This window comes from Nicotiana tabacum, chromosome 19 (assembly GCF_000715075.1).
Source record: "Nicotiana tabacum cultivar K326 chromosome 19, ASM71507v2, whole genome shotgun sequence".
Taxonomy (NCBI): domain Eukaryota; kingdom Viridiplantae; phylum Streptophyta; class Magnoliopsida; order Solanales; family Solanaceae; genus Nicotiana; species Nicotiana tabacum.
In genome coordinates, this window is record NC_134098.1 from 84164474 (window position 1) to 84179499 (window position 15026).

A 15026-nucleotide genomic window follows, 5' to 3' on the forward strand; every position below is an offset into this window, starting at 1 on the left:
CAAGAAACGAAGGGACTATTTGTATACGGTAAACACCGGTTAGTCCTTCGTACGAACTGGTTTAAATGGTAATACGTTGGATCAGAGAAACGTCTTCACAGTATCAGGTTGAGGTCCGAAGTTAGGTCACCGATCTTCGAGCCCGAATGACCGATCAACGTCGAGCTCGAATCCAAGTCGAACTATGATGCAAAGTAAAGTTATCGAGCTTATGATTCAGAGACCGACCAAACTGACCCCGAACCAATATAGGGATCCGAGTCAGAATCGAGCTCGAGTCAAGATCGAGAGCTCGAGTCAAGACCAGAAACGCGAGTCAATATCGAGCTCACAGACAAGAGCCGTTGCAAACCCACTAGAGGAGAGAATCCTAACAGAAATTATGGAAAGGCTAAATTACCATGGGTCTCCCACTATGTATTTTTAATTATATCTAAAAGTAGGATCCTCCACTATAAAGAGGATGGCTACATTTCTGTAAAAGACAGTTTATTTTTGGCTTACATTATAATTTCAAGCACAATATTCTCCTATATTCAAGAGTTATTCTTCTAAAAGCTTCCTAAATTGATTTATCCTGCTCAGTCCTAAAAATCATCTTTTTTCTAACCTTGTTTATTTCGCATTCTTTGCAATCCATATTGGATATTTCTATATATCCTTACGATTTGTATTAAGTTATTTGACATATCCTTAGAACTACGTACAAATTCAATTCTATCCGTTTTTCGGGTAAACAGAATTAATGCAATGTTGTACTATAACGTTATACTCAATAATAGTATCCTCCAGTGGTAGGGTTGAACCAATGATTCTTTGGTGGCGCGGTGGCGATACCTAGAGGCGGATCCAGGATTTAAATCTTATGTGTTCAATTTTAAGATTTTTAACATTGAACCCATTATAGTTTTAAAGTTATGGGTTCATATCTACTATTTTTGTAATTTTGATGAATTTTTACATATAATTTTTTTACTCCGCATTGAAAGTTACGGGTTTAGTTAAACCCATAGCTAGTACGCTACATCCGCCTCAGGCGATACCCCGAACCACCAATAATCGACATCTAAAGACAGTGACGGGTCTAGAATTTTTATTAAGGGTTGTCAAAATATATAAAAGTAAACATACCAAAAAATTAAGGGGAGTCAATACATAATATATATACATATAATTTTTTTTTTACCTACCTACACAATATATTTTCCCACTGTTAGGATCGAAAAATCGGGTAGTGCAAAATTTAGCCAAACAATGTTATAATGACAATAACAAAGACAATTCAAGTTGATAATAACGATAATTAAAGAAGATAAAGAAGACATAAATTTAACGTGGTTCGGTCAAGGTGACCTAAGTCCACAAGCGGAGAGGAGCAATTTTCCTATACCAACAAGAGTACAAAAGAGAGTATAAAATTAGAGTAAATACTCTAATTTCCAAATACCCCAAGAGAATAACTTAACAAGATCACTCCAAAGAAAGGGTTTACACAAGTGTTTCCCAACACTCACTCTCTTATAAAATACTCAATAATGAAATAAAGGAGGAGAAAGAAAGACCAGAGTGAAAAGCTCTTAAATTAGTGTGTTTACAAATGAGGAGAAGCTCCTCTATTTATAGCAAGAAATTCTTGGCCTAATAGTGGATATTATGTCATGGCAAATGTCATGATCCACAAATTTGTTATAGTGGATATTATGTCATGACAAATATCATGAAAATTTGGCCCCAACTTGAGAAGAAGCCAAATTAATGGCCATATTACAAATCTCCACCTTGGCCTAATTTTGGCTTATATATAGTAAATTTGCTCCAGCTTCTCTGCAAAAACCCCAATGGGCAAAATCATTCTTCATAAATGCCAATCAAGTTCAGGCAAAGCTTGAACTTGGACACTGGAAGAGGTTTTGTGAACATGACAGCAGGATTGTCTCTAGTGCTAATCTTCTGAACATAGACCTTTCCTTCAGCAATGGTTTCTCGGATGAAATGATACTTTATATCAATATGCTTCGTCCTCTCATGATACATTTGATCTTTAGTCAAGTGAATGGCACTTTGACTATCACAGAAAATGGTAATACCATATTGGTGTGAACTGAGTTTCGCAAATAGACCCTTCGACTATAAAGCTTCTTTGATCACCTCGGTCACTGTCATATATTCTGCTTCGGTAATAGATAAAGCTACTACATGTTGTAATGTAGCTTTCCAACTAATAGCGCAACCACTAATGCAAAATACATAGCCTGTTAGTGATCTTCGTTTGTCAAGATCACCTGCATAATCTGAGTCTACAAAACCAACCAAAGTGTTAGTATTTCTCCCAAACTCCAAACATGTGTTTGAAGTACCTCGCAAGTATTTGAGAATCCATTTCACAGTATGCCAATGTGCTTTACCAGGGCAAGCCATATACTGGCTTACCACACTCACTACTTGTGAAATGTCTGGGCGTGTACAAACCATTGCATACATAATACTGCCGACTGCACTAGAATAAGGAACATGTGCCATGTACCTCTCTTCTTCCTCTAACTGCGAGGACTGAGCAGCTGATAACTTAAAATGAGCAGCAAGAGGGGAACTAACTAGTTTAGCATATTTCATGCCAAAGCTCTCCAAGAGTTTTTTCAAGTACTTCTTCTGGATCAGAAATAGCCTGTTGGATTTTCGATTTTTTTTTATCTCCATGCCAAGGATTTTCTTAGCTGCTCCCAAATCTTTCATCTCAAATTCACTTTTCAGCTGACTTTTCAAATTGTGAATTTCTGCTAAATCCTTAGCAACAATGAATATGTCATCAACATATAATAATAGGTACACAAATGAACCATCATTTAACTTCCGGAAGTAAACACAACTATCATATATGCTCCTCGAATAACCATGACCCAACATAAAAGAATCAAACCTTTTATACCATTGTCTTGAAGACTGCTTTGATCCGTACAAAGATTTCTTCAACAAGCAAACATGATCTTCTTTTCTTTCAATTTCAAATCCTTCGAGTTGATGCATGTATATTTGTTCCTCAAGTTCGCCATGTAAGAAAGTTGTCGTAACATCAAGTTGTTCTAATTCCAAATCATACATGGCAACGAAGGCAAGCAAGACACGAATAGAGCTATATTTAATAACAGGTGAGAACATATCATTAAAATCAACTCCTTGTACCTCACTATAGCCCTTTGCAACTAATCGTGCCTTATACCTCGCATCTTCAACCCCTAGAATTCCATCATTTTTCTTGAAGACCCATTTGCAACAACCAATTCTTTTTCCTGATGGCGGCTTCACAAAAGACCAACTACCATTCTTGTGGAGCGACTCAATTTCTTCATTCATTGCAATCAGCCACTTGGCTGAGTCAGCACCAGAAACTGCTTTTGAATATTTTGATGGTTCTCCAATTTCTTTAGTTTCCTGTGCAACTGAAAAAGAAAATGCAACATAATCTCCAAACCTTAATGGTTGTTTACCTTCTCTTCTTGGTCTATGTTTATTTATAGAATACTCCTCTTCTTCTAGTTCAACTTCAGGAGTCTCAACTTCAGGAATTTCAGCTTCTGGCTCAACTTCAGGAGTTTCAACTGTATTTTGCTCCAAAGTTGATGAGCTTGGCTCAGAAGGAATGCTAATCTTAACCTCCACATGCTTCTGTGTACTCTTTCCTTTATCTGTATTACAAGAACTAGAAGACTCTTTTCTAGAATATAAAATAGAGGATTCATCAAAGGTTATATCTCTGCTAATTATAAATTTTGGTGTCGTGGGATCAGGATACCATAGTTGGTATCCTTTCACCCCAGATGCATACCGAAGGAAAATGCACTTTTTAGCCCTTGGCTCAAATTTTCCATCATTTACATGCATGTATGCAGGGCAACCAAATATCTTTAAATCAGAATAATTAGAAGGAGTACCTGACCACATTTCCTCTGGAGTCTTAAAGTTCAAAGGTGTAGAAGGAGCTCGGTTGACAATATAACAGGATGTAGAGATAGCTTCTGCCCAAAAGGCGTTTGTCAACCCAGCATTTGAAATCATGCAACGAGCCCTTTCCAAAAGAGTTCTATTCATCCTTTATGCCACACCATTTTGTTGAGGTGTCATTCTCGCAGTACGATGACGAGCAATTCCTTCATTCTTGCAAAATTCGTTGAATTTATCATTACAAAATTTCAAGCCATTATCTGTTCTAAGCCGCTTAACCTGTTTTCATGTTTGCTTCTCAATCAAAACTTTCAATTGTTTGAAATTTAAGAAAACATCACTTGTATTTTTCAGGAAATAAACCCAAACTTTCCTTGAATAATCATCAATGAAAGTTAACATATACCTCGTACCACCTTTTGATGGGGTACGTAAGTGACCCCAAAGATCTGAATGAATGTAATCCAAAGTACCTTTTGTTCTATGAATTGTTGGAGATTTGAAGCTGACTTTTTTCTGCTTTCCGAACACACAATGTTCACAAAACTCCATATTTTCGGTATTTTGGTCACATAAGAAACCTCTTTTACTGAGGATGGAAAGACATTTTTCACTCATATGCCTCAATCGCATATGCCACAATTTGGTGATGTCAAAATCTGATTTATCTGATATTGAAACTGCAGCAACACCTCTAACAGTAGATCCCAAAAGAGTATACAACGTACCAGATCTGCCTGCTTTCATGATCACAAGAGCACCATGAGAAACTTTCAGAACTCCACCTTCACCTGTGTACTTGCACCCAAGAGATTCTAGAGTGCCCAAAGAAATGAGATTTTTCTTCAAGTCAGGAACATGTCTAACATCGGTGAGAGTTCTCACTACACCATCGTGCATTTTGATTCAGACTGTACCTTTTCCAATAACTTTGCAAGCAGCATTGTTGCCCATCAAGACAACCCCACCTCCAATAGATTCATATGTGGTAAATAAATCCTGATTGGGACACCTATGATAAGAACAACTCGAATCTAAAATTTACTTAGATTTGAAACTATTATTAGTTGCTAAAAAAATAATTCCGTCTCATCAGCAGCTACACTTGCTTCAGCAATGTCAATATTTTTGTGCTCATTTTTCTTGTCTGTATGCTTTTCTTTGTTTTTCAATTTAAAGCATTCAGAAATAATGTGACCTTTCTTATGACAATATTTGCACATGACATTTCTGTATCTATATTTTGACCTTGATTTAGGTTTCTCACTACTTGAATCTTTCTTATTGGATCTACCTCTAATGAATAAGCCTTCCTCTTGGTTCTCACTAGTTTCCCGATAATATCTCTATCTATTTGTTCTTTTGATTTCAAAATAGATTTGATATCTTTATAAGAGATATTATCCTTTCCATAAAGCATAGTATCTCTTATATGTTTAAACGATTAAGGTAAGGAAACAAGCAATAACACAACTTGATCCTCATCTTTGATTTTAGCATCTATGTTACTTAAATCCATAAGAAGAGAATCAAAAGTATCAAGATGTATAAGTATAGAGGTACTTTCAGCCATACGAAAAGTGTAGAGTTTTTGCTTTAGGTAAAACCTGTTTTCTACTATTCTTTTCATATATAGGGTTTTAAGCTTTTTCCATATGCCTTTGGCTGAGCTTTCTGCTGCAACTTCATGCAAAACATCATTTGAAAGATTTAATATACTACATGCTTTTATCTTTTTGTCTATGACGATAAACTTCTCGTCCGTCATTTTATCCGACATCTTTTCCTTTCCTTGCAATGTCAAATCTAAGCTATCCTGAATTAGGATAGCTTTCATCTTTAATTGCCACATTTCGAAATTTGCACTTCGGTCAAATTTTTCAACATAGGTCTTTGTTAGAGTCATTTTGGCCATTTAAACTAACCCGGTTAGATCTGGCTCTGATACCGATTTGTTAGGATCGAAAAATCGGGTAGTGCAAAATTTAGCCAAACAACGTTATAATGACAATAACAAAGACAATGCAAGTTGATAATAACGATAATTAAAGAAGATAAAGAAGACACAAATTTAACGTGGTTCGGTCAAGGTGACCTACGTCCACAAGTGGAGATGAGCAATTTTACTATACTAACAAGAATACAAAAGAGAGTATAAAATTAGAGTAAATACTCTAATTCCCAAATACCCCAAGAGAATAACCTCACAAGATCACTCCAAAGAAAGGGTTCACGCAAGTATTTTCCAACACTCACTCTCTTACAGAATACTCAATAATGAAATAAAGGAGGAGAAAGAAAGACGAGTGAAAAGCTCTTGAATTAGTGTGTTTACAAATGAGGAGAATCTCCTCTATTTATAGCAGGAAATCCTTGGCCTAATAGTGGATATTATGTCATGGCAAATGTCATGATCCATAAATTTTTTATAGTGAATATTATGTCATGACAAATGTCATGAAAATGTGGCCTCCACTTGAGAAGAAGCCAAATTAATGGCTATATTACACCCGCGAATGGGTATCGTTTGATACCCCTTCCTATAAGTTAGCTCCGCCACTGTCTAAGCACTCTTAAACAGAGTTCCAGCCAAGAATGCTTTGTTAACAACCTTATTTTGTATTATCAATCGTCTTATTTCTTTTGGTTTCTTAAAATAATATACATATTCGCTTTGTATGGATGTGAATATAGATAACAAATAAGGTGGCCAAAAATTCATTTCAAATGGGAAACAGAAGTAAGAAAGGAAGCTTAATATACTTAAATGGAGGTTGCCTTTTGTTTTATTTTGTCTAAGATGAAATATCTGACTTGTGACCTACCTCCGAGGGAAGCGTACCGATTCACATGTTAGATGTTGCACAATCATGCGTATTGTTGTATTCCTTTATCATGATTAATTAATATGTAGTTTTAATTTAATCTGTAAATTTTATAATTAAATTATTTAGTTTGACGTATACAGCGGTAAGAGTAAGGATTTACCATTGAGATTGTTGTGCCGAATGTCATATGCATTGACTGCATGTTCCTGGCTAATGGCTAATTCCATAATTTTTGTTTCTACAATTAGTTTGAGCTTTGATAATACAATTGCAAATACCGATGACCAAACAAATATTTGCGAATACATAAATTTTGTTTAGAGTCCGACGGATAAAAATATTAAAAGAGGGAAAACACCTCAACATTTTGGGTGTGTTTGGTACGGAGGAATATATTTTTTCGAAAAATATTTTCTAATTTTTTTTAATGTTTTGTTTGTCTTAAATGATTTGAAAAATATTTTTCTCATGAACTCATTTTTTTCAAATTGGGGAAAAATATTTTCCCTATCAAAAGAAAGAAAATTAACATTTTTCAAAACTCCTTTTCAGTCTTCCCCACTCTATTTCCCATCCCTACCAACCCCACCCCCACACCCCCACCTACTCATCCCCACCCCCACCCCTGCCCCGCCCTAAATAGAAATATTATTACTAGTACTTTCTTTATTCTTTTCATATTATAGATAGAGTATTTTTTTATTTATTTCAACAATATGAGTATTTTCTTTTCATGATTTAAAAAAGTATTTTTTTTTATTTTAACAAAAAAAGTACTTTATTTTCTTGATGTAGAAAAAATATTTTATTTTATTTCAATAAAAAGAGTTTTCTTTTCATGATTTAGAAAATGTATTTTATTTTATTATAGTAAAAAATAATTTCTTTCATTTCAACAAAAAAAGTATTTTTTTTTTCATGATGTAGAAAAAATATTTTCTTTCATTTTAACAAAATAATTTAGTAAAAAGCAATTTCTTTCATTTCAACAAAAAGAGTATCTTCTTTTCATAAAAATATTTTCTAAAAAAATATTTTTCGTAGAAAATATTTTCCTTCTTACCAAACACACCCTTTTAAGTTATGGAGTTTTCTTTTAGAAACTAATAATTGTCTTTTTCTTCTTCTTTCAACTCTATCTATTTTTACCTACCCTTAATACAAAGTCCACAAGTAGTTCGACCAACCCCGACTAAGACGCTGGCGCTGTGCATCATTCATATACTTTAAGAAATTATTGGTTCTGATTTTATCATTCATGTACTTTAATTTCTTTATTGCTCACACATCAATCTCATTCCAAAAAAGCAAAATTAGGCAAGAAAAAAAAATGAAGAACTAAACTAAATGCTGCAGAATAGTTGCATCTATAAGAAAAACAAAAAGAGATCAAATATATGTGACAATGGTAACATTATATCCAACAATAGCATCACCGTTAGGATTCGCCGAATAGGTTTGAGCAATAGCATACCCACGAGCTAACCGGAATAGACCGGTCCCACCAACAATAGCCATTTCACGAACCGGGTTCATTGCTGGGTTCAAGCTCAACAGGCTAAACGAACTTCCTTGGTAAATACCATCCGTGAACCCATAGTTGATTACCATGATAAGGCCCAAATCAGTTTGACCAGCAGACCCGTAAAGCCCACGGGCTCGGCCCAATAATTTTGAAGTTGGGTCGGGTCCAATAGTAAGTGGATCATCAATCATCATTAAAGCTCCAAATATGGTAGCTGAATTGTTGGTCTCAGCTGCTTGGGCTATCCTAACTGCACTTGGATTGGATCCACTGAGTTTATCATGAAAATAGAATTGAAGAGTTGTTACTACTTCTTTGCCTGATTCAACCCTCTTGGCCCATGACTCTTTGTCTTGTCCTTCAGCCCATGCAAATATTGTCACCAACAATATGACAAGTAGAGCAATCCTTTCCATGGCCCAATTACTTGCTAGATGTCAATTTTACGGATGAATAAGCGTAGTAGAAAAGAAAAAATCAATTACAAGAGGAAGGCGAAGACCTGACTTATGATGAGGAGCCGGTGGCCATTTTGGAAAGAAGAAAAAAAAAAAAAAAAGACAAAAGGGCAAGATCAAGAATTGAGCTATTGGCTTGCAAAGAACCTGTGTGCAACACAAATATCAAATGGATATGTTGAGGGATAGTGCTTTTTATAAGCAGGGTTGGGGGATTAGTTATAAATGACTCTTTGACTTTTAAACAAATCAAGCAAACTACATTGCTAACTAATCTGGTCCCACTTAAAAGTTAGAGCTTTTGTTGAACTCTTGAGAAAGAACAAGACAAACAAAAAAAATTCATATATTGAGCATAAAGTCAAGTTAGGATTCTAGAAGTTTTAGCATCTTTAGTCGTGCATTGGTTTGCCATCACAGAAATACGACAAAAATATTTTTCAAATCCTATATATTTCAATGTTTTAAATTATGAGCCAAGTTTTGTCAAGTATATTAGGAGCAGGTGAGGAGAAAAAAAGATACTATGTGAGCAGGTGGGATGGAGAAAATTGTTGTTAGAAATTTAATTAAATATGGATTTACGTCCAAAATTGTACTTAACTTGTCCGTTGAGAAGCACAAAAAGTGACTTTCCGTATCTCTTTGGCGTCAAAGTCTCATTATTTGAATTTTCTGGACTAATAAGATTTGGTTGCTTTTGTTGCTTCAACTTTTTGTCTAAACTTTTTGGCCAATTTTTTTTTTATTTTTTCGATTTGGTTCTTTATCTCTATCACCTTCCATCCTGAAATCATGATAGATAGGTGCTGGGTTTGAGAGGTCTGGTTTGAAAAATTTGACGAGGAAGAGTAGGTAAGTGTCGGTATTTAGTACATCAGTCATCAAAATGATACACCAACTACGAGAATCTCACGTAGTTATGGAGTTTGACAATGTTTTCAAGAGTTCCAACTTCTGACGCAAGGCAAGTACATAATTTAGTTGACCAACTTACCTAATTTTTACTCCCTCCCTTTCGATTTACGTGAACTTGTTTAACTGGGCACGGAGTTTATGAAAATTTTTAGAATTTGTGGTCCTAAATAATTCAAAAAGAAGCCCGGAGTATTTGTGTGGTTATAAAAGTTTCTCATTAAGGTTAAAATTGTAAGTTAGGCAAAATTGTTTTCAAATTTAGAAATGAGTCATTTTTTTTGGAACGGGTAGAATTGTAGAAAGAGTACTTTTTTTATTTCAACAAATGAGTATTTTCTTTTCATTCACCAAATAAATAAGGAAAAATAAGTCATAAACTCACTCATTTTACATGAAAACATTTTTCTTCTTACCAAACACACCCTTAGTGCGAATATCTTTTGTCATGATTTCTTGTTTTGGCAACACACGTGTGAATCAACTATTTCTCTTGAAAGTTTGAAAGCTTTGCCAAGATGCTTAGGCCTACTGATCACGGCTTAGGCCTAAATACCATAACCCCAAGATTATGGGTTTAATCTTTGCGCAACATGATAGTATAGCTAATTGTGTACGGTCAAAATCGAGTTTGCCCTCGTATGACTGATCGAGTTTGGGGCATGGTGGACCGAGGTTCGTTATTATAATATCGAGTTATGATGTGAAGTCGGGCTGCTAAGTTCTAACCCTAGAAACCGACCAAGGTCGAAAACAGCCAAGGTCGATATCGAGCCCAGATAGAGGTCGAGACCCGGAGACCCAGAGACCGACCAATACCGAGCTCGAGGCGATATCAAGTTAGAGTCAATATCGAGCTATGATGTGAATCGATGTTAGCGAGATCAAGAGTCAGAGACCGATCAATATGGAGCTCGAATCAACATCGAACTCGAGATCCAAGACCGACCAAGATCGAGCTAAGAGACAAAAAGTCGTTGTAGCCGCACTAGGGGAGAGAATCTCGACGGGAATTAAGGAGAAACTAATTAATTAATCTATCATAGAATCCCCACTATGTATTTTTAATCATATCCAAAGTAGGATCCCTCCACTATATGAAGAGTGACTATCATTTCTGTAAAGGACATTGAACATTGAGACATCAATACACTCTCACATGTCAAAGATTATTGATATTTACATAGGAGTATAGTAGAGATTATCCTTTTTTGGGCTTTGGACATTGATTCATCTTGCTTGTTCATAAATCATTCTCTACTCAATTTGGTTCGTATTTCATTTCATTTTTATAGTCAATATTAGATATATTTCTACGTATTTTTCCGATTTGTACCAAGTTATATCACGTATCTTTAGAACTACGTATAAATTCAACTCTATCCGTTTTTTGGGTAAATAGTTTGGCGCCCACCGTAGGGCTAAGGATAATAGTGATTATTTGGTACGAATCTCTGCAAAACACACTATTTTACATTTGCTCTTGGAAGTGTCTTTGATTTCAGGTTAAAAACGACGAACTCTCAATCAATGGCCCTACCTATTGATAACGAAACTGGCCTTCAAGATGAGAACAACAACCTGACAACCGAGGATGAAAGGCCACTCGTCGATTCCGTTAGAACTCGGGTCGCAGATCCAATCGACGTCAATTCACATGTGGCCATCAAGGCAAACCAACGTTCCGACCCCAAAAATAGCATCCATGGTGGAACTCGACATGCAGTTCAAAACACCCAAAATATTGGAGAAGATGGGATCAGCCTGCGTATGATCTTCGAAATGTTGCAAGCTCAACATGTAGCAATAGCTCAGTTGCAGAGCCAAACCAGGCACCGAGCAGGGCCGAGCCCGGCCCATCCCGAGAAATCACCCACGAAACCGGGCCAACCATAGTAAGATCAAATGAACAAAAATCGGGGACTAATCCCGAAATCATCAAGATGTTAGAGGAACTGACAAAACTAATTGAGTCAGGAGAAAAGAGGATTGAAGCAATCGACACAAAAGTAGAAACGTATAACTCCAGGGTTGATCAGATCCCGGGGGAACCACTGGTATTGAAGGGCTTGGATTCCAAAAAATTCATACAAAAGCCTTCCCCCCTCCGAGCGCGGCTCCTAAACCGATCCCCAAGAAGTTTCGCATGCCCGAAATTCCTAAATATAATGGAACGACCGACCCCAACGAACATGTCACCTCTTACACATGTGCCATTAAAGGGAACGATCTAGAAGACGACGAGATCGAATCCGTGTTATTGAAGAAGTTCGGGAAAACCCTGTCAAAAGGGGAAATGATATGGTATCATAAGTTACCGCCTAACTCTATTGATTCTTTTGCTATGCTTGTAGATTCTTTCGTAAAAGCACACGCCGGAGCCATAAAGGTCGAGACTAGTAAGTCGGACCTTTTCAAGGTAAAGCAAAAGGATAATGAGATGCTAAGAGAGTTCGTATCTCGTTTTCAAACGGAACGAATGGATCTACCACCGGTCACGGATGATTGGGTTGTACAAGCTTCCACTCAAGGACTGAACGAACGAAGCTCGATGGCTTCACGACAGTTAAAGCACAATTTGGTCGAATACCCGGTTGTTACCTGGGCCGATGTGCACAATCGATATCAATCGAAGATCAGGGTTGAAGACGATCAGTTGGGTTCTGGGTTCTCTATTAAAAGGGACGTCGACCGACAACCAAGGTCGAATAAGGATCGATATCGGCCGTATAACGGAGATCGTAGGGGTAATGAACCTACAAGCAACTCCGTACGAGGCAAAAAGAGAAGTGATCGAGGTAGTTCCTAAGAAGAACAATAAATTTCGCATGTGTGTAGACTATAAAGATCTTAATAAGGCGTGTCCGAAAGTCTCAGGGGCTGATGAACAAGAATGGGTTCGACAGGCATATCGGACCTAAAGAAGCACCACGGTTATCAAAACATAATTTCAACATCGATGCATCCGCCATCATGTCGGCTATCGGATGCATAAAAAATACTAAGTGGCCTCGACCTTTGCAGTTCGATCCAACCCAGAGTAATCCCAATCAAACATGCAAATATCATGGCACCCATGGCCACAGAACCGAAGACTGCATGCAATTGAGAGAGTAGGTAGCCCGTTTATTCAATGAAGGGCACCTTCGAAAATTTTTAAATGAGCGGGTCAAAAACCATTTCAAAAATAGAGATTTCAATAGGCAAAATGAACAAGAAGAGTCACAACACTTCATCCACATGATCATCGGAGGGATCGACGTCCCCTAGGGACCGATGCTTAAATGCACTAAGATATCTATTGTAAGAGAAAAGCGATCTCAGACTCAGGATTACACACCTAAAGGAACTTTGTCCTTTAGTGACGAAGACGTAGAAGGAATCATGCAACCCCATAACGATGCACTGGTAATATCTGTACTTATGAATAAAACTCAAGTTAAATGTATGTTAATTGATCCAGGTAGTTCGGCCAACATCATTCGATCAAGGGTCGTAGAGCAACTCGGTCTACAGGACCAGATCGTACCCGCTACCCCGGTAATGAACGGATTGAATATGGCATGTAAAACTACTAAGGGCGAGATAATCTTGCCAGTAAACGTGGTCGGGACCGTCCAGGAAACGAAGTTCCACGTAATCGAGGGCGATATGAGATATAACGCCCTGTTCGGAAGGCCATGGATCCACAATATGAGAGCAGTGCCCTTGACCCTTCACCAGGTTCTGAAATTCCCAACATCGGAGGGAATCAAAATGGTCTATGGGGAACAACCAGCCGCAAAAGAAATGTTTGTCATCGATGAAGTGATTCTGATATCCTCACTATCATCGACAAAAGGGATCAGATTCGAAGGAGGAACAAAACACCAAATAGCAATCACAAATGTCAGCCTCGACCCAACTAGGGAATCAGAAGACTGATGAGGATGATGACTATGAGATCCCTCGATCCTTTGTGGTCCCCGATGATTCCGACGCTACTCAGTCAATGGTTGAAGAACTGGAGCAAATCACGCTAATCGAATATCTATCCGAACGAAAGGTATACCTAGGCACGAGGTTAGATCCCGAGCTCAGGAAAAAGCTTATTCAATTTCTTATAGCTAACATGAACTATTTCGATTGGTCCCATCTTGACATAACAGGGATCCCATCGGAAATAGCCACTCATAACTGAGCTTGGATCCAAAATTCCATCCGGTAAAGCAAAAAAGAAGGCCCCAGTCCGAGATCAAACATGCCTTCATCAAGGACGAGGTAACCAAACTTCTTAAAATAGGATCCATTCGAGAAGTAAAATACCCCGAATGGCTAGCAAATGTGGTGGTAGTCCCTAAGAAAGGAAACAAACTTAGAATGAGTATAGATTATAAAGACTTGAACAAGGCATGCCCTAAGGATTCCTTTCCTTTGCCTAGCATCGATCGTATGATCAATGCCACGGCCGGCCACGAGACTCTCAATTTTATCGATGCCTACTCTGGGTACAACCAGATACAGATGAACCCGGAGGATCAGGAAAAGACCTCGTTTGTCACTAAGTACGGTACCTATTGTTATAACATAATGCCATTCGGTCTAAAAAATACTGGTGCAATTTATCAACTCCTAGTAAATTGAATGTTCGAAAAACAAATAGGAAAATCAATGGAAGTTTATATTGATGACATGTTAGTTAAGTCCCTGCGAGCAAAACACCATTTAAAGCATTTGCAGAAAACTTTCAACGTACTAAAGAAGTACAATATGAAGCTCAACCCCGAAAAATGTGCATTCGGGGTTGGCTCGGGCAAGTTTCTTAGTTTCATGGTGTCCAATCGAGGAATCGAGATCAACCCCGATAAAATCAAAGCTATCGAGGATATCACGGTAGTAGATAATGTGAAGGCCGTGCAAAGGTTAACGGGGAGGATAGCCGTCCTGGGACGATTCATTTCGAGATCCTCAGATAAGAGCCACCAATATTTCTCGCAGCTTAAGAAGAAAAGCAACTTTGCATGAACTCCGAAATGCCAGCGGGCTTTGGAAGAACTAAAGCGGTATTTATCGAGCCCGCCTCTGCTTCATACCCCAAAAGTGGACGAACAACTTTACTTGTACTTAGCTGTCTCGGAGATAGCAGTAAGTGGAGTCCTGGTTCGGGAAGAACAAGATACGCAATTCCCTATTTACTATGTTAGTCGGACCTTGGGCGAGGCCGAAACTAGATATCTCCACTTAGAAAAATCAGCGTTCGCTTTAATAAGTGCCTCTAGGAAACTAAAATCATATTTCCAATGTCATCCAATATATGTTGTAACGACTTACCCTCTTCAAAATATTTTGCACAAACCCGAGTTTTTGGGTCAATTGGCCAAA

General features: G+C 37.5%; 1 protein-coding gene across 1 annotated transcript; it reads right to left on the reverse strand.

The window, feature by feature from the left end:
- Positions 1 to 8061: 8061 nt before the first annotated feature.
- Positions 8062 to 8935, reverse strand: LOC107824061 (dirigent protein 23-like). Its single transcript, XM_016650778.2, has one exon. It carries the CDS (start codon positions 8706 to 8708, stop codon positions 8157 to 8159), a length of 552 nt encoding a protein of 183 aa, XP_016506264.1. The 5' UTR covers positions 8709 to 8935; the 3' UTR covers positions 8062 to 8156.
- Between the last annotated feature and the right edge of the window lie 6091 nt (positions 8936 to 15026).